The 26444-nt window shown below is 36.8% G+C and overlaps 1 protein-coding gene across 1 annotated transcript in view; it reads left to right on the forward strand.

The window, feature by feature from the left end:
* SYNE1 (spectrin repeat containing nuclear envelope protein 1) overlaps window positions 1-26444 on the forward strand; it is a 281934-nt gene that overhangs the window by 143465 nt on the left and 112025 nt on the right. Inside the window, exons 60-80 of the mRNA XM_059468351.1 lie at window positions 267-431; window positions 1531-1703; window positions 2527-2680; window positions 2819-2962; window positions 5086-5250; window positions 6563-6880; window positions 7618-7773; window positions 8442-8612; window positions 9345-9671; window positions 10792-10944; window positions 12244-12411; window positions 13530-13706; window positions 14519-14665; window positions 15711-15836; window positions 17301-17477; window positions 19163-19428; window positions 20231-22391; window positions 22568-22905; window positions 23573-23717; window positions 24709-24927; window positions 25789-26051. Of these exons, the coding sequence (XP_059324334.1) occupies window positions 267-431; window positions 1531-1703; window positions 2527-2680; window positions 2819-2962; window positions 5086-5250; window positions 6563-6880; window positions 7618-7773; window positions 8442-8612; window positions 9345-9671; window positions 10792-10944; window positions 12244-12411; window positions 13530-13706; window positions 14519-14665; window positions 15711-15836; window positions 17301-17477; window positions 19163-19428; window positions 20231-22391; window positions 22568-22905; window positions 23573-23717; window positions 24709-24927; window positions 25789-26051 (6113 nt within the window). The remainder of the gene's footprint in view (window positions 1-266; window positions 432-1530; window positions 1704-2526; window positions 2681-2818; window positions 2963-5085; window positions 5251-6562; window positions 6881-7617; window positions 7774-8441; window positions 8613-9344; window positions 9672-10791; window positions 10945-12243; window positions 12412-13529; window positions 13707-14518; window positions 14666-15710; window positions 15837-17300; window positions 17478-19162; window positions 19429-20230; window positions 22392-22567; window positions 22906-23572; window positions 23718-24708; window positions 24928-25788; window positions 26052-26444) is intronic.

Genomic DNA, 26444 nt, shown 5'->3' on the forward strand with positions numbered 1-26444 from the left:
AAAAAGTGAAACCAGAAAACTGCAGCTTTAGATTTAGAAAATAAAAAAGTACATTTCTGAGATTTTAATTTGTATTTTATGTTTGGACAATTCATTTGTGTGTGAATGCAGAATCCATTCCATGCTTAAGTGTACTTGTAATTATCAGTGTATGAAGCAAACTTCTCTGTATGATTGATGAGACTCATTCTAAAGTCCATGAGTTGGTATGGGGAATAGGGAATCCTTTAAATAGCTGTTGGTGCTAATTGCTGTATGAATTGCAGGAGAAAGTTTCCAGAATGGACAGGATTGTGGCAGAGCACCAGCAGTTCTCACAGAGTGTCAAGGACCTCCAGGACTGGGTTGCTGATGCAGTTCACATGCTGGATTCCTACTCCCATCCTACTGCAGACAAGAGTGTTCTGGATAGCCGGATGCTAAAACTAGAGGTATGGAAACAGGAGTTCAAAACCTGCTCTCTTTTAGATCTATATGAAGAATACAAATATAGGATAGTTAGTTGTTGCATATTAGTCTAATAACTGTTGTTCAGATGCTGATTTTCAGTTTATTCAAAAGTAACTCCTTTTGTAGCAGAAAGAGCTCTTCTCTAAGAAGTAGATAAGGACCTTAATGACATGGACAACTGCATATATGAAAATTCTTGAAGTACTCAAAAGATGTTGTGTGGCTGATGAAGTTTAAATGGAAGAAGTAGGGTAGTCACTTCTGTTAGTTTAGTATATTTCAATATACTTAGATCTTACAGGTGATACAGTTGATTCAGCAAATCTTTTCCTATAATTATTTGCTTTTAAAATGGTGATGACAGTTAAGAAAATAGCATCTGCTGACAACAGATGCTATTTAGGGCATTATTTAGAAGACAATATTTTCATTTTATTGATGTCTTGGATTCTGAGCCAAAGATCTTCAAAATTATAAGGCTAGGTCAAAAAGCAAAAGACTGTAGCATAATATGAAAATTATGTTTTGGCTTTTGTTTATTGAATCTTTTGGGTTCATGCTTTAAGGCTTTTCATAACTACATAGTGTTAAAAACTGTGAGTTTGCAACTGCACAACTCCAGGAGCTGAAGTCCCCAGGCTGACACTGATGACAGATTTTATTTGTTGATACTGTCATGTTGCAAATATATCCTGGAGTGGTAGAACTGTATTTCAGCTCTGTAGAAGAGCTTTGTCATTACATCTTGTTGTCTGTATGAATGAATCCTCCTGTTTTCCTTTTAAGTGATGTTTTCTTTGGAATGTCAGCCTTTTCACTGAACAGTACCTTTTCTGATATACTCTATGTACTTGCACAGATTCCACGAAAATTTTCCTGTTAACTAAGGTTTTTTTTTAATAGCCTGAACCTACCCATTGAAAGTCACTTCCTTTTGTGAAGTCCAGCTGTGAACCCCACTGTCCATCTTCCAATTCACTGCAAACTGCTAAATATGATCAGGTTACGTTCCATTGAAGCTAGTTAGAATATTCATGTCCAGGTAATGATAAAAATAAAGTATATCCACTCACTTCTTAGGGCCTGCTAGCAGTGAAACAAGAAAAAGAAGTCCAAATGAAAATTGTTCTGACAAGAGGAGAATCTGTTCTGCAAAATACTTCTCTGGAGGGAGTACCAGTGATTGAAGGCCAATTGCAAAATCTGAAAGACAGCTGGGCTTCTCTTCTGTCTTCTTGTATCCAGTGTAAGAGGTAAAAAGGGAGTGAGGTCAAGAATGATGCTTAGTAACAAAGAACTGTCAAAGCTTTTGAAAAGTAATTTTATTACTTCAGGAGTCAAATTCATGTAAAATGATTACACATGCCAAACAATCTTAGAAGTTGTGATAGATTCATTTGAAGTAGAAGAAGGGGAGGAAACTCTGAGAGATCTAAGCTTTATTAACACTTATTGTCAGTGTACTCCTAAAATTGGATTCCATGTTCATCATCTTGAATATTTTACTTTGTATTGCACTTGATGATTTGAAAGCTTCTCAGAAATGAGATTTTTTTCATGGGCATTAATGGTTGCTCTATCAAGATCCTGCTTGCTTTTCCTTGCTACCATTCCAAAGAACATATTTTAAATTACAGTGTCCAACAGTGCTGCTCCTAGTGATAGAATAAAGAAATAGAAAGGAATAAATGGAGATTTCTCTGGTGGAGCATCAATAGTTGCAGATGTTTCAAGTTAAAGAAACAAGGTTAATTAAACATTAGAATGCAGTAACTTTTGAATGTAGGTAAAGGGGCAGGAAATTTCTGATTCTGGGTCTTATGCTTTCAGTTGCAATTCATTTACTAAACCTAGAATGTGTCAACTACATAAATTAAAGATCTACTTAATATTTCATGTTTGGAAAATTTAATTTATCTTTGTTAGTCAAACAGTACTGCTAGTTAAAACCTGTAGGATTTTAATAGATTGCTTATCTTGTGATGTATCTCTCTCATAAAAATATCCTAGAATATCTGTATATGACTATATTTCACTGCTCAAATAGCACAAAAAATATGTATTTTTAAATTACAGTCAACTTGAAGGAGCTCTCTCCAAATGGACGAGTTACCAGGAAGATGTTAATCAGTTTTCCAGATGGATGGACAAAGTAGAAACAAGTATGAATGCTTCTGAAAGGCAATATGCTGAACTGAGGGAAAAAACAGCTGCCCTCAGCAAAGCAAAGGTGTGTTTGATTTACAACAAACCATCAACAAGTGCATAACAGCTTAGAAGCAATAAACCAAACTGTCTAACTGCAAGATTAATCTGTGGTCTTGTTTTAATGGTACCCTCTATGTGTTTTTCTCTTTCTGTTTTGCAGCTACTCAGTGAAGAGGTGTTGAGTCATAACAGTCTGTTGGAGACTATTGAAGTGAAGGGAAAGGGCATGGCTGAGCACTACATTGCTCAGCTTGAGCTGCAAGACCTTCAGGAGAGGTATAAGTTCCTCAAAGAAAGAACAAAGGTACTGTTTTTCTTCATAGCACTACTTGTTTAGCTGGCAACAAGGAAAAGATATTTTCATTGATCATTTATTTTACAATTAAATGAGGATTAAGAGTTTGGGGACAGCTGTAACTTACTGTAGCAGAAACCTACTAGGGTGATTAATAAGTCTGTCTTCCTGTACTGAGCTTCAGATCTTTCAGAAGGGTTTTAAAAATCAGAATAGTCTGAGGAACTCCATGTCAAAAGGTTCATCGACTTCAGCACAGATATAATTTTACCCAGTGTGACTGAAATGTTGAAAAAATCTTCAGACTTGTGATTTGCATAAGTGTATGGTTGCAATAAATTTTATCAGTCAGTTGTATGATTAACAAATGTTTGGCAGCTACAGAGATTTTATGAATGAGCATGAACCTTATTAGCAAGTAAACTGACACAAGTGTAATAGGTACTACATTTCCTGATAAATATTGATTTTGTATATCTGGAAAAAATTAGGACATAGATTAAGATCAGGATGGGGTTTAGGGTAAGATATAAGGTAAAAAAGAAATAATAAAAGACCTGGTGATAGAGATAAATGTAGGCAATTACCTCCAGTTAACCCAAGTTCTTCTGTGATAATTAAATAATGACTAACACATGCTCAGACAGCTGGCTTTGCTTCAGGATAGCAATGTAGTAAAATTGAATTTTGTTGTCTCAGTGATGCCTTTGTCATGAAGAATGACAAAATTCAAAATTCAGCCAAAATTCAGTTTTTCAAACACATAAGTGATTCAGTGTTGTGTGGACCTCTCTTGCACAACTGCAAAAACGCCATGCTTGACATTATTCTTTTGAGCTTGAGTAAATAAAATTGCTCAGATTTTCCAGAGAGATAGATAAGTCCTGGGAAGTGCTGGTAAATATACTATTCCATGGAGATGCCCTAGTCATTACCTTTTTCTCCTGCACAAAGCTATACAAGCTACCTGTATTTGCTCAGTTAGAGTAACAGCATGGGAATGAGAAGAAATGGATGGTGGCTCACAGAGGCAAGAGTTCTGTTACATATTACCTCATGTAGCAAGAAGCATTGCTTCTTTCTCCAGATGACTGGGCTTCTCTGTTCTCAGCTGTGGTGGTAGTGTTAAGTATTAATAGTGCAGTCAGCCCTGAGAAAGAAATTAAAAATTCAAAGCAAATAGCTGGAAAATTAAGAATGTTCAAATATTTTACTGATCCTCTGGCCAGGCTGGAAACATGATAAGATTCCCCAAAGATTTATGGCCCACATCTGAGCAGACCAAGAGCTGTAATTTCCTAAGCCCCTGTTGAGAGGCAAGAAAACTGGTCTCCTCCCATTCCCACTTCTGGGCATGGAGAAGCCTTTTAAAAGATGTGATAGGACTCCTGTTCTCCTCCTTTCTCCCACTAGACAGACCTGTTAGAAATAAGAGGTAAAGCAGACAGTAAATTCATCAGAACTTGGTTCCACATTCTCATAATTTTTTAGAGGATGGGAATTACATGTAGTATATTTTTCTTGCACTTAGTAAGGGTAATCTTGTGCCAATATATGACACCTTTCCCTCTGTACTCCAGATATGGTAATATTTTAGTGCTAAAATTTTTGTAACTTTTGTAACTCACCCACATACACAGAAGAGTTGTAGTCTGTTTCTTACTGTGTGTAGGGACTGCTGATATCTTCAAATCTAAGATAGTGGATATTCCTAACAGAAGATTCCAGTTCCATTTGCAAAAAAAAAAAGTCATGCAAAAGAAAAGAATGCAATTTCTAAAGCCATATGCTTATTAATCACTTCAGCAAAGTTGATTTAAATTGCAGAAAGAATCAAAGAAGTTTTTTGTTATTAACCACTAAGGGGTTATTTAAACGTAATCCCAAATCAAAACTCTAAATCTCAGAAGTTACAAACTTATCTTCTGGAATAAGTATTTTTACCCCTATGTGTCTCCCTCTTTCCCTATAATCAATTGAGTAATCTTCAGAATTCAAGTAGTCTTGAATTCTTTGGAAGTTCAGCATCAGATTCAAACCTTTTCCCTTGATGGATGGCTGGGGTTTATGTTCTCTTGGTTTGACAATACACTAAGATATGTATACAAATTTGCAAATATTTTCACATACAGGAGGCTGTAACAAAAGCTGAAGGACTGCTTACTTTACACCAAGAGTACCAAAGAAATGTGAAGGCCTTTGAAGTATGGCTGGAGAAGGAGCAGGAAAAACTTGACTGTTTATCACATCTTGATGGTGATGCCCAGGAACAGGAGGCAACGCTACGAGATTTACAGGTATGTGATGTGTGACACCCACAGGAAAATAAAAATTTTTAAAAATAAAATTAAATGTAAAACAAAATCAATCCTGTGATGGTATAGTAACAGACTAATATTTATTGCCAGACAAAAATTGTCTTGAGACCAACTTGAAATTGCAATATATATGAACCCTTTGTTGCTCCACAGTAGTGCCAATAAAGGTAGTGGAAATACTCTTGCTTATTTCTGGAAAAAATGTTAGGCCTTGAATGAAATCTCCAGGCATACTAATCCTTTCCTGAAAGTATTGAATTTTTGTTAGTTGTTGGTCTATCTCTTATTTTCCCTATGTGTTTCGTAAAATATGAAGAGTGTTTTCATTGGTGTTCCATCTTTTATTGCTCGCGGTGCAGGTGCACCTACTTTCAGGCAGTTCCACTCACTCAGGCTGGCTCCCATAGTGAGGTGGGAAGACTTCCACTGACTCACTTCAGTGAAAGTGAACAGTGAACACATAGTGCTTCAGTAATTCCCCAGTTATTATCTTAAGCTGACTTAAAATGCTTTAATACCCATTGTTGAAGGAGTGCAAAGTCTGTACTTGAGATATGAAATGTTTATTACCTTATTTGCGATACTGAGAGGGTCTTTGTATGATTAGGGACTCTGCATATACTTCTGCTCATTATAGTTAATCTACAAAACCCATTTTGAAAATATGGATATAAATCTCAAGTGAAATCTGAGATGAAACACAGCTGTGTTTTGTAAAGGTAATTTCCTTGTTATGTTTACTAATCAGATTTAATCACTTTGTACTTTCTGATTAATTGCTAATAAGCATGAAAAATGCCATATATATCTAGGACAGGGTATCAAAAATTAGTCTGGAGTGTTGTCTCAAACATATGTAACAATAAATTGTTGGTATATTTTGGAAGATTGAGGCCTCAGTTTTTAAAGAGATTCAACTTTAGAACCAGTCTTACAGTCTGCTTTACACATCTGGAAAGTTTTGAATTTATGCTGTGGTGAATGGATTCCATCCATCCCATGCTGTCTCATACAGCCAGTGTTTCAGAACTGATGAACTTGGCAGGAGAGGAAAGAATTTAGTGCATGATTTGTCAATAGTTTTCTGCAGTTCAGTTGTCAGTAATAATGATACTTGGTGTGCTTTGTAAGTGAGCATGCTGTGTTATTAGAGGAAAGACTCTCTAATATATGTTTAACCATAGATAACTAAAGAGAATGCCCAGCTGTCTTCAGAGGAGCCAAGGGGGTTTTTGCCATGCGTGAATGAAAGCTGTCAATATAGGGTATGTAACTAACTCTGCCTTTACAGGAGCTGCAGGTTCACTGTGCAGAGGGACAAGCATTATTGAATGCTGCTGTCCATGCCAGAGAGGAGGTGATTCCCTGGGGAATTCCCCAGATAGAAGACAGAGCCCTGGAATCCTTACGGCAGGACTGGCAAGTTTATCAGCACAGGCTTTCTGAAGCAAGAAGCCAATTAAATGCCACTGTGAGCAAACTGAGGTTAATGGAGAAAAAATTTCAGAAGGTTAATGACTGGTTAACAAACCTGGAGGAGAAAGTTGCCATCAGGACGGGGAGGAGGTCTGGTAGAGCAACAAAAGAAATGCAGCTTCAACAAATGAAGGTAAAGAATATAGTTAAGGCATTCCTTAAACAAAATAATGTGTGTGGTTTCCATGTCAATTCTTGATGGCACTGTGAAAATGAGAGAAAGCTTTTCAATTTATTCTGAGTTGTTAACTAAAATTATGTTTCCAAGAGAGCTTTCTGCCTTCTAGATACAGGTTCTTCCCATTTTACTGCTGGAGGTATGGCTATAACAATGTTGAAATCTTGCAGGGACATCTGTAATTCAAATTCTCTGTAGTGTATGACGATGTAACTGAGTACAAAGATAGGCAGTGGAATGGAAAAGAATGAATATAATAACAAGAGTAAAATGTGACCAGCTGTGTTATGAAATCCCCACTGTGTTGATGTAATAATTCTCCTTGAGTAGAGAAGACATGGTTCTGAATAAACACAGGAAGCCAGGTTACACTTTACAGTCATCTTCAAAACTTCAGGTGAAATCTATAGAAAGTCCAGATTGTATTTCTACTATTATTTTTCAAGGGAGAAAAAATTGCAAGTATTGTATCAGTAGTAATGAAATGCAGTCCATATGGGATGCAAATCTTTCCAGCATATTTGTTACAATAACTTTCATCAGATTCTGGTTTGTTTTCCAGTTGTAAATGAATATTTACAGCCATGTATTATTTTTCTTTTCAATGATTTCCTGACTTGGGTACAATTAAATTCCTGATCGTTTGAGATGTTTGAATCAGTCATACAAGTTTGATAATTTCTTTCTCATAGAAGTGGCATGAAGACATTACAATCTACAAAGATGATGTAGAGGAGGTTGGGATATTGGCTCAGCAAATACTAGAGGAAAATCTCACTGCAAGTAGAATGGGAAGTCAGGCTACACAGCTTACATCTCGCTACCAAACTCTTCTTCTTCATGTCTTGGTAAGTAACATCATAAGTTGTAACATCATAAGTTGCCAGTTAAGAAGCAAATACAAGCTTTTGTAATTAGACTTTATCAGAGTCTGTTCATTACTGTAGACTCATTAGCACAACATTCACATATATATTCAGATACATATACACATAGATTTCATTGGATTAAATGTATTACAGAAACATAATCAGGATAATGAAGCAGACTGCCCTGTCACTATCTTTTTTGATAGTTTCAGAGGAGAAATTCAGAATAAAGTATGCTTGAATGCTGATTGACCTGCAAAGAAATGTTTTCAGACTGCCACTGATACGCATTAGTATGTGGAATTTTGATTTGGTAAGGTGAAGTCTTCAGGTTAGTTTAAGTAGTAATTGCCTCATAGTACTGTAATGAAAAGTGACAATTCAAAGTTCAAAATGTGAGTACATTTTCAGTGTTTAGTATTAGTTCAGTTTTAACATTGGTGATTGACATATGTGCACCCTGACAAGAGCCCTGTAAGAATTATTTAAATTCAGTATTTATGAAATAACTCAAAGCCTATATGTTTTATCTTTGTATAATAGATTTTATTAATAAATAGCAATTTATTGTGATCTTAAAGCAATACCAATGGTAAACATCTGAGTGGTCCTTGTTTCTACCCCTTACCCTCTGTATTTGTTTGAAGGAGCAAGTAAAGTTTCTGGAAGAAGAAATACGCTGTATGGAGGAGTCAGAATTGTCTTTTAGTGCTTACACAAATTGGTATGGAGCTACTAACAAGAACTTCAAAAATGTGATCACCAAATTTGACGTGGTTGATAAAACAGCAATGGAGAAAAAAGTGCAGAAACTAGAGGTACAGCTTTCTTAAATGCAATTTTTGTTTCTGTTCACAAACAGGAGGCTGTATTTTAACATACATCTTAACAGCTGGTCAAAATTCTGGCTTTACCTTCCCAGAGGAGATAAGACTACACAGTACAAAACTTTCTGTTATCACATCTCATTAGATCATAGTTTGGCTATTAAAGTTACAAGTAGTCCTAAATAATATAGCAAATAATCCTAAATAATATAGTCCTAAATACTAGTCCTATCCTTCCATAAGGCATGCTTGTATCTTTTATGTTAGGTTAAAACTTAAAATAAATTCCTATATCCCCAATTCCCTGCAAGTATGCTTTCTTTGTGCACTGTGTATTTTCTATGTCCTGTGGCAAGAAGTGCTTCCTATTTCTCTTCATTGAAGCACTCATATTTCATCCTGAAAGTTGTAGATGAGTTTTTCATATGTCCTGCAGCTTAAGCAGCTTAAATGTAATATGCTAAGGGAAAGCTTTCATCTGTTCCAGAATTTGGAGCAGAGATCCTCTCCTGGGAGCCCTTAGCTCTGTTAAGTTCACAAGCCCAGTGCAGGGCAGAGGTATTTGCTTCATTTGCTTCCTTCTAGCTTGACACATCTTAACTCCAGGCAATTGTGTACTGAAAAGTCCACTAATTTTCCCTAGCAATTATTTCTGTGTCTGTAGCAAAGTTTTAAAAAGGCAAGTTTTCATACATTTTCTGTTAACCAAGGTTTCCTTCACAGGTGCTATTGAGTGATATGGACATAGGCCACAGTTTACTGAAATCAGCCCGTGAGAAGGGGGAGCGAGCTATAAAATTCATGGAAGAAAATGAAGTTGACCAGTTCAGAAAAGAAATTGGAGATCACGTGGAACAGCTTGAAGAGCTGGCTGGCTCCATCAGAAAAGAGCACATGACTTCAGAGAAGTGTTTTCAGCTGGTAAAGGAGTTCTCAGACAAGTATAAGGCCCAAACTCAGTGGGTCATGGAGTACCAAGCCATCTTACATGCTCCTGTGGAGCCTAAGAGTGAACTCTATGAGAAGAAGGCACAATTGTCCAAATACAAGGTAAAAAGGGATTACCTCAAAATACTGCTGAGTTTATTTTAATCTGGTGATTCTCAGTAAATCCTCTGATCAGGTATCCAAGTTTCTTCAATAGGTACATGAGATGTTTCTGCTCTGAATGTCCCAATCAGCATCAGTGAAAACATGCATGATACCTGCTTCTACAAACCAGACTGAGCCCCTTGATTTGAAATGTGACCGTCCTAAAAAGGCTTCCATAGCTGGAAGTTTCCTGTAATGGAGCAAATTCTTGTATGAGTACACATATGAGTAATTGCATTGATCTCAACAGAGGTGATTACAGTTGAAGTGAATATAGAAATCAGTTGGTCTTTCTTAACTTCAGACATTGTCACTCTTTACATTGACTCTATCAGCTTTCTGGTTAAAGCTGGATGTCCCAGCTCAACTGATATCCCAGACAGCTGCTATAACCTCCCAAGTTTTTATCAGGATTTTAATGAAGTGTTACGTTATGACTGGTTATTCTCCAGTCACAAAAATGAGTAGAAGATGCGTTTACAAACCCCATTTCTTCTTCTAATGATGTTTTCGTAAAATACTCTAGGATTACAGATGTTTCATGAAATGGTACTGCTCCCAGCTGAGGTGGAGTTAACTCTACTCACAGCAGCCCATGTAGTGCTGTGCTTTACATTTGTGGCTGAAAAGATGTTGCCAACAAACCAACAAAGTTTTGGTAATTGCTGAGCAGTACCTACATTGCTTCAAGGCTTTCTTGCTAAAGCTGCTCAGTTCCCCTTACCATCTCATTAAGGGGATTGCTTTGGTGATACTTTCCCACCTATTTTCATAGTTTCTTCCTCTGAACGAATTTTATCCCTAGAACTAGCCACGTCATGCAGATAGACTCCTTTGCTTCTCCAGCTCCAGACTGTCAGCCATGCTACTAGCCACTCAGTTGTTTTTACATGTGTGCACAGTTGTTGTCTCAGGGCAGGGCTGAGAAACAGAATCCTGCATTGTTAAACAAAGTTTTGCCTGTCTGGAAAGGATGGTATAAACCATGGTAGAAGGCTGTGCATCAGATCAAAGGGAAGTTAGTGAAATACATCTCCAGTGATCAGTAGGTATGTTTTAATTCTTGCTTGCATTGTAGTCCATACAACAGACTGTTCTGTCTCATGAACCCTCAATAAAGTCAGTGATTGAAAAGGGAGAGGCACTTTGTGATCTGGTGAATGATGTGGCTCTAAAGAACAACATTCAAGACCTTCAGAGCAGTTACCAGGAACTCTGCAGCAAAACTAAGGTAAAAAGGAAGAAACTTCGGGATTATTCCAATTTGCTGTATTTTTACCCTCTTTAAGAAATTAGCTGTTTATTTCATGTTGTCATGTCTGTACAAAGAACCAGCGACTCTTAATTACTCTTGGTGCTTTGTTGTTTTTTTTTAATTTTCTTTTGGAGGAGGGACAGAAGTGACAGGCAAATTTTGAATATGAAAAAAACTACATAAATAAATCTAACCAGGGTAGCTGAAATGAATTGAGTGTGGCATGTGTAGTCTTTGTGTTTTGTACCACTAAGGAGGTATGTATCAGTGACTAGTCTGTGTTATTGTTACTAGTTTTAAAAGCATTTCTTAGAATTCTAAGTACATTATTTCTTAAAGGGATTGATCCCTTTAGATTATACTGTCTCTTGTTTCTGCTTGATCTCCACACACACTGTTTAGTTTAGTTGCTGAATAAAAGGCAGTGGAGAAAACAAACTGCAAGATGGATATAATTTAATTCAGCAAGGACATTATTAATTAACACTGATTCATTAGTCCATATGTATGTAGTACTTTGGAAGGTCTAATGCTTCTAAATACATCCTAAAGTATGATTATTCCTAAAGCTTTTAATAGGTTATACTCCTAACAAGGATAAGCTCTGCAAACCATGTTAGTACTTACGTTTGACCTAGGCACCTTTAATTGCCAATCCAGACACCAATAGGAAATGATTTTATTTTTTTCAAGGTTGTTTTTTAGTTTAAAGATACACCTCTGATCTGTAGCAAAAAAGTGATGCCCCTTGCATCAATTTTGGGGGCTGAAATTTAGAGAAGCTTCCTGAAAAGAATAAATTCTTTTTAAGTCAGTGCGTACATTCTTAATTTGCCTACCACAGGCATGGGCAGTATGTACATGCAAAGGCTGTAAGCAGCAGCCATAGCATTTGGTAGGTCAAGTGCAATCTTTCAGAGTGTGTAATAACTGTTAGTGAATTCAGTGTCAAGTTGATTGTGTTCATTTCTCAAGTGTTTGCTTCAGTCTTCAAAGTATGATATTTCATCTGGAATGAAAATACTGCTTGGTAGCACAGAAGTAATTATTCACAGAAATGTATTCATAGAATAAAAGTGTGTTTTGATTTCTTCCTTTACACTCTATTCAAATGAACTTTCCTCACAGGAATATAAATTTAGATGGTAATTCTTACTATGTTTTCAAGTTCTTGGTGGGTTTTGGCTTGTTTGGGGGTTTTTAACTCTTGTAAAATCAAATCCTGTAAAAACTCTTGTACCTGAAAAATTAATTTCAGTTATTGTGGACCTGCAGGCATGTGTTGAAACCTTAGAGGTGAGAGTAAAAGAACATGAGGATTACAATAGTGATTTGCAAGAAGGGGAAAAATGGTTATTACATATGTCCAGCAGATTGGCCAGCCCTGACCTCATGGAAAGCAACAATCTTGAAATAATCACTCAGCAACTAGCTAACCAAAAGGTGGGTTTGGTATTGGTGATCTTCCTTTGTAAAATAGAATTTTTCTTCTCTGCCTTCGCTCCAGTGCTCTTACTGTTTGTCATTTCCCTATTTTATTTCTCTTGCTGCTGTGTAAATAAGCTTCAGTGTCATTAATGCAGTTAACAAATCTGGCTTGTTGTTAGCATCCTTTCTTGGATGAAACTACACGTACACAAAGAGCTTTGACATACTCTGATCTGAATTCTGTGTCAGATTTTCCCTGAGACTTCCCAGAAAATGAACCACAGGAACTGGATTTTGGTCATTTTACTCCTGAAGTATTTTTTGGTCATTTTACTCCTGAAGTATTTGTTTTAGCATTTCTAAGGTTGAAAAAAAAATACATTGAAAATTTTCTTGATATGGATCTGCTAACAAAAACTTTAGAGATGTGATCACCACATTGTATTCGGTTGATAAAACAGCAATGGAGAAGAAAGTACAGAAACTAGAGGCACCTCTATTGGGTTGTTCTAATTTTAGGTTCTATTAGGTTGTAGCTTTTAGTCAAGGTGGTACTATGGTTGCTGTTAGTGAAAATCATTTAATACCTTGATAGCCAATGCTTTCTAGAAGATAAAAGAGAACAAAATCCAGCCTACCACTACCTGAAACTGGGATTCAGCAAATATTGAAGTCTTTAAATTATTTGTCATTGGTGTGCTATTCTTTAAGTAACCTCCTTAGATAAAAAATTGGCTCTGCCAAAGTCAATGGAAAGAACTGTCAACCGTGAAAGAGCTTATGGAATGAGATATGATTCAGCATGAGATTTAGTTTGCATTACTAGACACAAGAGAAGCTGGAGAAGCCTTGAATAGCATGCAACAAATGAAGATTAGGCATAGTCTAGGGGTCTGAGCAGAGAGTGTGTACATATTATGACAGTGCTACTGCTGTTTCTGTGGGGTATCTGTGTAAAGACTTTTGACAATGACTTTACAATAAACATGGTATCCAATAGCTTGACTATGACAACACATGTTGTCTGAATTTTTTTTTCCAAATCTGAAGATGAAAGTGTTTAAAGAAGGGAGAAAAAATGTTCTGTGCCGCAGCAAGCATATTTCTTCAAAAGTATTTTATCTGTTTCTTAGGCTATCATGGAAGAAATTGCAGGGTTTGAAGATCGTTTGAACAACCTTAAGAGTAAAGGTGACTACCTGATCAGCCAGTGCTCAGAACATCTTCAAGCAAAATTTAAGCAAAATATACAAAGCCATCTTCAGGGGACAAGGGACAGCTATTCTGCCATATGTAGCACAGCCCAAAGAGTAAGTCTTGTTTCAAAGATAATTTTTTTCATGCCATTTAAAAATAAAGTGTATTTTTATTTCTATGAGATATTTCTTTAATGGTATAAAACTCTTCCTACTGTTTCCATTTTGATTGAGCCTACAGGTTACTGAGCACTTCATCATACCTGTGCTACAGCTGAATTCCTTGTGATCCAAATGTTGTCTTGCAACCAGCAAAAGTCAGTTCTAATTCTTGCTACGTGCTCACTACCTTCATGTTCACTAGCTTCTGAGCAGCTGCAGCAGAAAAAAATAGACCTTTTTCTATTTCAAAAACTAGGGAGCAAATTGCAGTCTTAGTGTTGATAGTTTGCATACATACATAAACAGGTATCAAGTATGTGGTAGGAAATACTGTCTCTCTCATTAAAACCAGAATAAGAAGGGACAGCTGGGTCAGTTCTGTTAAACCAATTAGGAGATCAAGTCAGCAGTCAAAAAAATGCCCAAACAAAACCCAAAAAAACCCTAAACAAAACAACCCAAAAACAAACTAAAAATAATCTTATACAAAATCAATACAAAAATGTTGGATACAGGAAAAAGAGAGCATGTTCTTCATTTGCATCTCTATTTTTTCTTTTCAGAATCTGTGCATTAAATATTGTGCATCTTCTTCACATGTTATCAGGGTGCAGTGAGAGTTTAAGGAGCTTTCAGCTCTTGTGTACAAGGGCTAAAATAATCAACGTCTTGATAATTCTATTTTATCATCAGTTTTCAAGGTAGGAAAAGAGAGACAATGTGATATTTGAATATGTGATAAACTTACAAAATGTTTTGTTTAGGTGTACCAGACTTTGGAACATGAGCTCCAGAAGCATGTTAATCATCAGGATACTCTTCAACAGTGCCAGACTTGGCTGTCTACAGTGCAGTCAGAGCTAAAGCCAACGACTTGGACAGCATTCAGCCTGGCAGATGCAGTTAAACAGGTAAAAGTTTAGCACTTGAAAAAGCTCAGTTATTCTTAACAAGGCGAGTTCAGATGAGAGATTTAAATGTCTAGAAATAAGATATTTTCTAGCCTTCTCAGAAAGCTGTGTAGCCTCAATTTTCATTCCCAACCCCAGAAGGAATATCTGGAATTCAAAATATCTGTAGGTGAAAAATCTAAGAGGGCTTTTACTAGCTCTGCTTAATGCTTAGAAACATGTTACCTGAAAAATGATGGCCAGTTAGATAAATCAGATACTCCATAGGTGTGTTTAGCAGAGGGATTGTGTCTTTCTGCTTGTCCAATTGCCCGTCTATCTACTGTGTTCCTCATGAGACCTTTTCATACTACCATGGACACAGAGTCAATTATCAGGCAATTAAAAAAATTTTTCAGTCTAAGAGCATAGAACTGCCTGTAGCCCGTGTTGACTATTAAGAATTTGTTCATTGATTTTTGATTATTCTTAGTGACAATGTGTTTTACATTGGATTTGTAGCTTGGTTTTATATTAAACTGGTATGGTGCTAAAAATGCTGAAATTCAGAGCTGTCTCATCCATCGTCTCTCTTAATAGAGACCTTGAAATACTAGAGATGGCAGACCTACAAGGGGAGGGGAAGCAGGGTGTGTGTGACACAGTGAGACCAGCACCTAAGTGCCACTAAGCTGAATTTCTCGTCATCTGTCAGACACTGGAAAATTTTATAGCTGTAGGAACAGGACATTGTTGATAAGCCCATAAAGCTCTGGTTCCCATTCACATTGGAAGAGTCTATCACCTGTTGTGTTGCTAAGAAATAAGCTAGCTAATTCATATGTCTCCAAGTACTTTGGTAATTAGATAATAATAAAGTTTTTAAGGATTATTGCTTTCCATAATTATAACATAGCAACATTACCTAAAAAAACAATGTGTTTCTACATTTAATTTTATGGAAAAAGTAAGAAGGCAGGGCAAAAATACTAAAATGTGTGATTGCAATAAAACAAGATATTATTTCCACAGTCTCCGAGTTTATTTTTGAGTTGTCTTCCCTCAGGTTAAACATTTCCGGGCCCTGCAGGAGCAGGCTAATACATATTTGGATCTCCTGTGCTCCATGTGTGATCTGTCAGATGCCACAGTGAAGAGTACAGCAGCAGATATTCAACAAACAAAACAAACGGTACAAGATAACCACAACAACCCACTTCTAATCCTATTTAGAGCTTTAACTGCCTTGATCTGTTCCCTTTTAAAAAGGTCATATTGGGCAATGGTTTAAAGAAATTTCATCTTACTTTCATCTCAAGTATTTATTTAAATATAGTTAAATAGTTTTCTCTTTCTGCTTCTTTTTTTTTTTTTTAAATTATTAAATCCATACATTACCATCCTGGTACTAATAAAAAGACACACAACTAAGGTTGATAAAGGTACCTACACAATGTTACAAGATGTTGGTCTAAAGCTACAGAAATAACATTCTGTGGAAGAAAACTTTATTCAAGTTATGTTTTCAAAAAACAATTCAGTCTAATATCCTCTGTATTTTATTACATCTGAGACATATTTTATTGTTATTATTTATTCAACAATAGACATATGTTCATATTGGCCAATATTAATAGATTACTAATATAATAACCATCATAACAATAGAAAATACGATGGTTTAGTTAATGAATCAAAGTACATCTATTTCAGCATATTAATGTATAGAAGTTTTCCTCAATTTTAAGTTTTAAAGTCATTTAATGCTTAGGTTTAAAATAGAACTATAAACTTAAGTTATTGGAAAAGTGTTATGAGCATTCCTCTTGTTTTAAACATGAAAAATTTAATCTCTCTTACACAGACACACAACCAAAGTTTTGAAACTACTTCTAACAAGAGTAAAAATCTAATACATACAGTAACAGCATTCCATACCACAGAAGGGAATTGTACACATCCAAATGACCTCTAAAAATATGGCAGAAGAAGTGAATAGCTGAAAATCATCCCCAACATCAGAATAAGACACTCCTTTGACATACAAAGCAGTGAAACATTGATAAGAAATCACAGATGGTATAGTGCCTAGATATGCTAAGCTGGTTGAGTGTCTAAATCTTAAAGGCACCCGACTGCTGTATTTAGAGCAAAAGCAGCTGTGTCACTATTGGTGTAAGAGGATTGATGGCTAAGGTCTGGTAAGCATTCTTATTGGCATTTCAGAAGAGGCATATAGGAAAAATAACTGGGCTAAGCATATTAAATTGAACTATTTAGTTGAAACTTTTATGTAGGGTGCACTCTAGCAGTAGTCTTGGCATGCAGTAGACTAAATTATACAAATAATTTAAGCTTTAACAGAGGACAAAGAACATTGAAATACAAACATTCATAAACTTACTTGCTTCTCTCAAGGGTGAATGATTGTTAATTTCTTTTTTGTTGTTGTTTCCACCTATATTTCCTTTGATAGGTACAATTTTTGTGACTTTTGAAGGTTAAGGCTCATTTTCTGGATAATGTTAGCCCCTTCAGAATCTGGTGCAGAAATTGCTTTTGTACAGTATTGTGCTCAGAGGAAGAATGATATTCATCCTCCATTCTCCAAAAATAGATGAATTAAAGCATTCCTGCTCCATTTCTTTTCTTCTAGATTGAGCAACAGATAATGCACTCACAGTATTTGTCTCAAGGTTGGGAAGAGATCAAACAGTTGAAGGCTGAGCTCTGGATATATTTCCAGGATGCGGATCAACACGTACAGAATTTAAAAAGGAGACGGGCAGAGTTGGAGCTAAATATTGCCCAGAATATGGTACTCCAGGTTAAGGTAAGGAGACTTTGGGTTAAGAATAGAAGGTAAGGAAGAAGTTCATCCTGTGGCTGATATTTTTTTATGATTTATATTATATGCATGTACTGCATACAGTGACTAATATGCTCTAAACAAGAGCAGAGAACATAGAGGAAAGAGTGTTTCCTTGTTGATGCTGCAGGGTGATTTGGAGAGCAGAAAACTGTACTTTGGTATTTTTCTGGCTTTATTTTTTTAATAATAGACAACTGTCAGCCTCCTGATCTGATTTGCATTTGCTGTTAGAGTAGACTAAATGCTGATCACAGTGGACCTGAAGATAAGATTTACAAGTTGTGCTTGCTAAATTCTTTTTCTAAATAGTTTAGAAGTATTTCAAAATTAGTCAGTGAAACTATTTGGTATTGCTGATCTCTAAGAAGAGGTATGACAGAAACACAATTTAATTAATGAGACAAATACCTTCATATCTTCTTTCATTCATTCCAAAAGAGACATTTTATGACCATTCTGTACACATCAGTTACTGCACATACCAATAAATGCACAAAAAGATAATTTCTTTAATAAATTATTAAATATGTGGGTTTTGCATTTTTGGTCTAGACCTTGCTTGCATTACTTTTCTGATGTGCCAAGAGTTAGGTGAAAAGCCAACAGCATTCCCTCTCCGTTTCTGTTCTACTGACACTTTGGAACAAAGTCAAAGCCTTTGAAGATGCCTCAGCACAATCTGGACTGAAAGCTGTTATATCAGCTATCATGAGAATCCAAGAAGAAGAAGAAGAAGGAGTCTCTATTTCTTCACTCTTTCAGTCAGTAACTTTGGATTATAATGAAAGGGAGACACCCACTGTACTGTTAGATGTGGCACAAGGTGTTTTCTTCCTAATCATTTCCCCTGGTAAAGGAAGATGCCTAGCTCCATTTGAAGCTGTCATGAAGAGGAATGAGGCAGAGCTGGAGATGGGTGTGCTTGTTTAGTTATAGTTACTGGAACTAGAATGTAGAAAAAGATACTTACCTTAGTGTGTAAGGGCTGAAAAATATTTGGTTAGTTTTAGTTGTCAGTATATTGTGTATTCTTCTTTTTGGGATCTCTCTGACTTCTTATTTGGTAGCACATGTATGCAGATGAACTCCTTCAGTTACTAGTTATTAATCATACCTAGGTAATCCATGGTTTTGTTTCAATAGTGACAGTGGTAATGGTTGCTGTTACAGCAATAGGAACAATAGAGTACAGATATGGAGTCTCACTGACTCATGGACTCTGCTTCCTATTTTTAGTCTCTAATGAAAAAGGAAAAAAAAAAGCTAGTAATAGTGCTGGTGAAATGAATTATTCTTGTGAGATTCAAGACTACCTTGCCTGTTTTAGTGTATGGTGGGGCTGTGCTAGTCCAGAAGCCTGGACAACAGGATGTGACTTGATCATGAGTTCTGTTTTTATCACTGGCACTTAGAAACTCCTCTGGCTTGCTTTAGCATCTATTACCAACTTGTCTTCACGTGAGAAGATGGGGAGGAGGGTTTGGAGAGGAGTGAAAGCACTGCTTCCAATTTACATCTGCAGAGCATTTTCCTGAGCAGATAATTAGTTCATATGTAATTTATTTATTTCACAGCTTCTATTTAAGTTCCATTTTATAATTTTGAATGCATGTTATTATATTGGGTTTTACTTGTATCTTTTTCAGGAATTCAGTCAGAAGTTGCAGTCTAAGCAGTCAGCTCTCACCTCTGTGACTGAGAAAATGAACAAACTAACCCAAGGACAGGAATCATCTGAACACAAGGAAATAGGAGAACTGAGCAACCAGTGGCTGGACCTCTGCCTTCAGGCACATAATTTGCTCATGCAGAGGGAGGAGGATCTGCAGAGGACAAGGGATTACCATGATCGCATGAATGTTGTTGAAGTTTTCCTGGAAAAGCTCACAAAAGAGTGGGACAACCTGGCTAGGTAAAAAAGGAGTTGCATCTACAAAGCAAACTGTGCATATGTGCTGAAAGATCTGTTTACAGAGTGTCTGTAAGTGGGAGTCACTAAAAATCCCCTTTTGCATACTTAATTAAAAGCACACCTCCCTTATTAATTATCAGGCAATTAATCCTTTCTGTTGAGATGAAGAGAGTTTGACAGGTCAGATCTTTAGTGTTTGTCTTTAAGGCAAGCACTGATTGATCCTGTCTCAGGGTATAGCATTTTCTGATATTTCAAGAATGTTGACTATTTCATTTAAACACTTTCATTTGTGGTGGTCCATGAATTCATGGTTCATTCGCTGGTTCATTTTCACTGCATTATATCTATTTCACTATGTTATATCTATTAGACTATTATATTAAAGCTTAGTAACTACTCCTAAATATTTGCAGCTGCTTTGCAAAGGATAAGCACACCAGCTGTGAGTAAAATTGTGAGTGAATTGCTGCTGCTCTCACTGCCATGGAACAAGATTCACTTCAACCTCAACACTTGCTGTTCTTCATATGTGCAATATAATCAGTATGGTCTGTATTCATGTAAATGTGTATGGTCAGCCTGATGACCATTCAGCAGATGAAGGGGAAACTAATACATTTGTGAAGTTTTTAAATTAATGTTCAAGGCTGTTACCTTCAAGTGAATTTGAAAACTGTAGGTCTTTATATCATATTGATTTCAGTATGCAGTGGGCTTATAATTAATCCTGACCTCTTTTAAAAGCCTGTGCTGAATAGCATCTAATAACTCATTTTTGTCCTGTCCTTTTTGATAACAGATCTGATGCTGAAAGTACAAATGTGCACCTTGAAGCTTTGCAGAAACTGGCAATTGCACTACAGGAAAGGAGATTTGCTCTGGAAGATTTGAAAGATCAGAAGCAGAAGATGATAGAACACTTGAATCTTGATGACAAAGAATTAGTAAAGGAGCAATTCAGTCATTTTGAACAACGCTGGACTCAGCTGGAGGACCTTGTCAAACGGAAAATTCAAGTCTCTGTTTCAACCTTAGAAGAGCTCAGCTTGGTGCATTCCAGATTTCAGGAACTAATGGAATGGGCGGAGGAACAGCAACCTAGTGTCTCAGAGGCTCTTAAACAGAGCCCTCCTCCAGATATGGCTCAGAGTCTTCTCATGGATCATCTTACCATTTGCAGTGAGCTTGAAGCCAAACAGCTTGTTCTGAAGATGCTTGTGAAGGATGCTGACAGGGTGATGACCAACCTAGGGCTCAATGAAAGGCAAGAACTGCAGAAAACAGTGTCTGATGCCCAGCACCATGTGGCTTGTCTCAGTGATCTGGTTGGCCAGCGGAGAAAACACCTGAATAAAGCACTGTCTGAAAAGACCCAGTTTCTCATGGCAGTCTTTGAGGCTACAAACCAAATTCACCAGCATGAGAAAAAGGTGATGTTTCCCGAACATATTTGTCTTTTGCCAGAAGATGTGAATAAACAGATCAGGACTTGTAAGAATACCCAGGCTAATCTGAAGGCCTATCAAAATGAGGTCACGGGGTTGTGGGCTCAAGGAAGGGATTTAATGAAAGAAGCAACAAATCAAGAAAAGAGTGAGGTGTTAGGTAAACTGCAAGAACTACAGAATGTGTATGACACTGTTTTACAAAAGTGTAACCAGAGATTGTTAGAACTGGAGAAAAATATTGTTTCCAGGAAATATTTTAAAGAAGATTTGGATAAAGTTTGCCATTGGCTAAAACAAGCTGATATTGTCACATTCCCAGAAGTCAATGTAATGAATTCTAACACTGAGTTATACAGCCAGCTGGCAAAATATCAACAGATTCTTGAGCAATCTCCAGAATATGAAAATCTGCTACTTGCACTGCAAAGAGATGGCCAAGAAGTCCTACCATCACTTAATGAAGTGGATCATTCTTATCTAGATGAAAAACTTAACAGTCTCCCTCAGCAATTCAATATTGTCACTGCTCTGGCAAAAGAAAAATTATATAAGGTTCAGGAAGCAATTTATGCCAGAAAAGAGTATGCCTCTTTGATTGAGTTGACAAGTAGAGCTCTGACCGAGCTGGAAGACCAGTTTATTAACATGGACAAAGCTCCAGCTGCTGTTTCAGCCAAAGAAGCTGTGTCACTCCAGCAAGCCTACAGAGATCTCTTAGATGAAGCCACAAGCCTTGCTGCAGCAGTGGATGAACTGAACCAGAAGAAGGAGGCTTTTCGAAGCACTGGCCAGCCCTGGCAGCCAGATGAGATGTTAAAACTTGCCACGCTATATCACAAGTTGAAGAGGCAAATAGAACAGAAAATCAACCTGTTGGATGACACAATAGAAGCATGCCAGGAGCATGAGAAGATGTGTATGCAGTTTGAGGCACAACTAGAGACAGTGAAAAAGGAGCAGGTTAAGGTGAATGAAGAAACTCTTCCAATAGAAGAAAAGTTGAAAATATATCATTCTCTGGTGGGCAGCTTGCAAGACTCAGGAAGTCTTCTGAAGCGAATAACTGAACATCTAGAAGCCCTTTCTCCTCAGGTTGACTCATCTGCTTATGAGACTACAAATCACCAAGTTAAGGCTTGGCAAGAGAAGCTGAAGTCTTTGCATTCTGCCATTGTTGACACAGTGATGGAGTGTGAGAGCAGACTTGTGCAGAGCATTGACTTCAAGACAGAGATCTGCCGCTCACTTGAGTGGTTGAGGTGGGTGAAAACAGAACTTAATGGAACATTAAGTTTGGACCTCAAACTGCAAAACATCCAAGAAGAAATCCGAAAGGTTCAGATACATCAGGAAGAAGTGCAGTCAAGCCTCAGAATAATGAATGCCCTTAGCAATAAAGAGAAAGAGCGCTACATGAAAGCAAAGGAGCTGATACCTGCTGACCTGGAAAACACTCTTGCTGAGCTGGCAGAACTGGATGGTGAAGTTCAAGAAGCTATACATATGAGACAGGTTAGTCCACCCAAACCATCATTAGTTTCTTGGTAACAAAGCTAAAAAAGATGGTTCTGTGGCTTGATCTTTACAATCATCACAAAAAGACTCATTTTAGTAAGCCTACTGTCTTGGTTTTTTAAATTATGCAGGCTTCTGTGATTTTATGTTTGTGACTCTCCCTTTTATTTCAGGCTACCTTGAATAAAGTATACAGCCTCTGCCAAAGGTACTACCAAGTGATGCAGATAGCAAATGACTGGCTGGAAGATGCTCAGGAATTTCTTCAGTTAGCAAGAAATGGTCTAGATGTTGAGAACTCTGAGGAGAATCTAAGGAACCATGTTGAATTTTTCAGCACAGAAAGTCAGTTTAGTGATCACTTGAAAGTGCTACAAGGCCTTGTGTCTGAGATAGAGCCCTTTTTACAAGCCACAGCAAGCGAACAGCTGGTGCAGAATGTAGCTGCATTGGAGGAAAAGGCCAAAGGGACACAGCAAGAAGCCAAAACCCAGCAAGAGCAGTTACAAAGGTATAGTTTTTCTTTTTTTTTTTTTCTTCCTTCATTTTAAGATTGCCTTGTTGGTAATGAAAGAAATCAGAACATTAGTTGATGTTTTTAAATATCTGTGCTACTTTTGAGAGAAGTGTATATTGGGGAATCAGAGCTCTTGGATTCTGCTTTCTTTTCTGCCCTTGACTGACTAGTTGTGTGATTTTAAAGGAGCTCTGGTATAATTATATTAAGCTTGGAACAGCACGGAGAAGAAGAGTAGGGAATAATTGTCCTATGTTTCACCTGACAGAAGACATATGCACAAATAAATGAAATTGAAGCAGTTACTTTGAACTAAAAGGAAATACCTTTTTAACAAACATAACTATGTTTCTTATTATTCCTGAATGTTCTGAATCCCATAAGTTTTGGTAGGATTAAACCACAACATAGGCAGACTCTGAGGAAAAGTCAGATGAGGCCTACTAAATGTTCAGCTGTGTTTTCTGTAAGGCATAGCTGAAAATCAGGAGCATATGCTTCTATGTATGCTGTTTTCCAGTAATCTTTCGTTTTCTTGGAAAGTACTGTGTAACAGCAAAATTAAGCAGTTGCATTAGAAACTAGGTGCAATAATATTTCTGATGTTCAAATGTTTTTATATAGCATTAAGTTGTTCTTTCTGGAACTGTTTTTGTTTAAGGTGTGCTTCCAAGTGGCAGGAGTACCAGACATCAAGGCAGAAGGTGATTGAAGTGATGAATGATGCTGAGAAAAAATTATCTGAATTTTCAGTAGCTAAAGCTGCTTCTTCTCATGAAGCAGAAGAGAAATTGCTAACACATAAGGTAAGATACTGGTGGTTGCATTAAATCCTTCTCTTTCAAGTGAAAATGAATGTATAATATGTAGGTCCCTACCTGTGATAACATGAATTTAAGTTTTTAGATCTTTACCTGTAGTACTTAATGGTGTCTTAACACACCAAGACATGTTTAGTGCTGTGCAAAACACACATTTTATTTGTGGGATGATTGAGACAGATACCTTTAATCACTTTTCAGCTTGTTATCTATGTGCCTATGACTGTAGAGAAGTGCAAAGAGTCAGGAGGTTCCTAAAAGCCGTGGGTCTGTAAACCCTAAAATTATCCTTCAAGAAACTCAGATCAATAGAAACATCCATCTACTTTTGATCATGGAACAGGACAGGAAGAGTTTACTAGGACATGAAGAGTTGGAGTTTAATATTAACTCTTGTTTAGTCTAAAAGCAAGAAATATAGCTTAAAAAATATAGCATACTTGCTCATGTTTCAGGTACTACTCAGTGGCCTTAATATAGACAGTCAGTGACACTTCAGGCATGCTGCCAGCTGTGTCTAGTGAAATCAAGAATCTCCCCTAAGAGTAATGTCATGTCTGCCAGGTTAATGAAGGTGTCCTCAAATCCTTGGGCATTTAAAAAGTTGTTAAAGATTAACAGGACATAAATGTACACTTAAACACCTGAATTGCTTCTTCCATTTTTAGACTGTTTAGAAGTCAGTCCTTGCTATGAGAAGGACTCTGAATGCTTATTTTCATCCCTTTTGAAGGGCTATCAAGGAAGAGAAAAGCTGATTACACCAGATTTCTGCTGCTTCCAGCATTTGGACCAAGCAGCTGTAGCTAATATATTGTCTATGAAATAGAAATAAAGTGAGACCTAGCCACCTCACTTGAAATGCAATACCTCCTTTCATCTGCAGTGGATGGAGGTGGTTCACCTTACCTGCATGTTGAATGCTGATGAGTTGGCTTGTGGAAAAGGAAAACAATGTTTATTTTTGCTTTTTCAGACTCTCGTGTCCATAGTGAATTCTTTCCATGAGAACATCACAGCCCTAGAAGAAAAGGCTTCACAGCTGGAAAAAATCAGCAATGATGCCAGTAAAGCATCTATAAGTAGATCCATGACAACAGTTTGGCAGCGCTGGACACGGCTCAGGAATGTGGCCCAGGAACAAGAGAAAATTTTGGAAGATGCAGTGCAGGAATGGAAGGCTTTTAATGATAAGGTAAATTCTAGTCTTGGTAAATTCTCCCTTATACATAGGTTTTCATTGATTATGCTTGCTGCCTTATTAATCACCTTGCAGTAGAGAAAACTGATAGCAGGAATAACTGATTTTTTTTCTCAGTTCAGAAAAACATAGCTGTGAAAGATCCAGGTTTAGAATCATTGCCTCCAAAGTTTGGACTGTTCTTCTCAATGCATACAATGTATAGTACATACAGAGTTGTTTTGGTTTCTAGTGCTTCTTTATATTCTTCTCTGTTTCCTTTCCTCAGATGTTCTGGTCTAGATTATGTTAACCTCTTTTTTTTTCTTCTCTCTTCTCCTCTTTTCTCTTTTTTCTCTCTTTCTCCTATCTTTCTTTTTTCTTCTTTTTTTTTCCCCTGAAAAATATGAAGTTGCTCCTTTTAAGTGTAACAGTGAGGCTAGTGCCTGTCACTGGTCATTGACCATATCTCTTTTCCCCTTATATCCTACCTCAATCTCCTTAGCTGGCATTGTCCATTATTCATGCCCAGATATCAGGTTCTCTAGGAATGAGGATAATCATTTTGTTAAATGCATGACTTGTACCAAATATGGGTGTACCCCAGGGTGGAGCTCTAGTTCCTATGGAAATAAATTTAATAAATGCTAAAGATTAGAAGAAGGCACCCATAATTGGACCAAAAAAAAAAAATCCCTTAGCAAGTCCTGATCACCTGTGAAGTGCAAGGGATCTGGCACAGTAGAGCACAAGCCCTATACCACAAATGTTTTATAAAATCTAAATGTGCAGGACTGGGTCTAGCACCTTTCAGTGTCAGTTGTACTAATTTCTTTTGTAATCTTATTATTGACAAGACTGCATCTCTTTCCATAGATTCAGAAAGCCACCATAGCTATAGATCAGCTACAAGGTCGCTTACCAGAAAGCTCAGTGGAAAAGGCATCCAAGACAGAGCTCCTGGAACTCCTGGATTACCATGGCAGTTTCCTGCTGGAGGTGGACCACCAGCTGTCATCTTTGGGCCTGCTCAAACAGCATGCTCTCAGCATGCTTCAGGATGTGGAGGTAAAGCCTCCATCTCAGAAGGAACTACCAGTTATGCAAGAAATCAAAGCAATGCAAGATCGATGCCACAAGTAAGGAAATATTTTAAAAGATTCAGCAAAAGAATATTACCTTGCAATTCATTATTAAGAACTTATCATTTTAATATAATTAACAACTAACATGCCTAAATAAATATTAGCTATTATTTTTTAAATAAGCATCAGTTTTAATTTAAAATTACTTTTAATTAATCTTGAAATACCTATTTTGCCATTATTTTTTATTTCCTTCGGAAAGAGTATGCTTTTAAAAATAATTATTTCTTGCCTTGCATAATAATACTAACTTACATAAAAGCTGCATAAACTGTATTAAAATTCTAACTGATTTTAAATACTTCCATTGTTTCTCACATTAACAGTGGTCATTTATCTTTACGTGTCCTCTTTTATTAGTTTATCACTTTGTTTCACTTGTTTGAA

Source organism: Ammospiza nelsoni, chromosome 3 (assembly GCF_027579445.1).
Source record: "Ammospiza nelsoni isolate bAmmNel1 chromosome 3, bAmmNel1.pri, whole genome shotgun sequence".
Classification (NCBI taxonomy): domain Eukaryota; kingdom Metazoa; phylum Chordata; class Aves; order Passeriformes; family Passerellidae; genus Ammospiza; species Ammospiza nelsoni.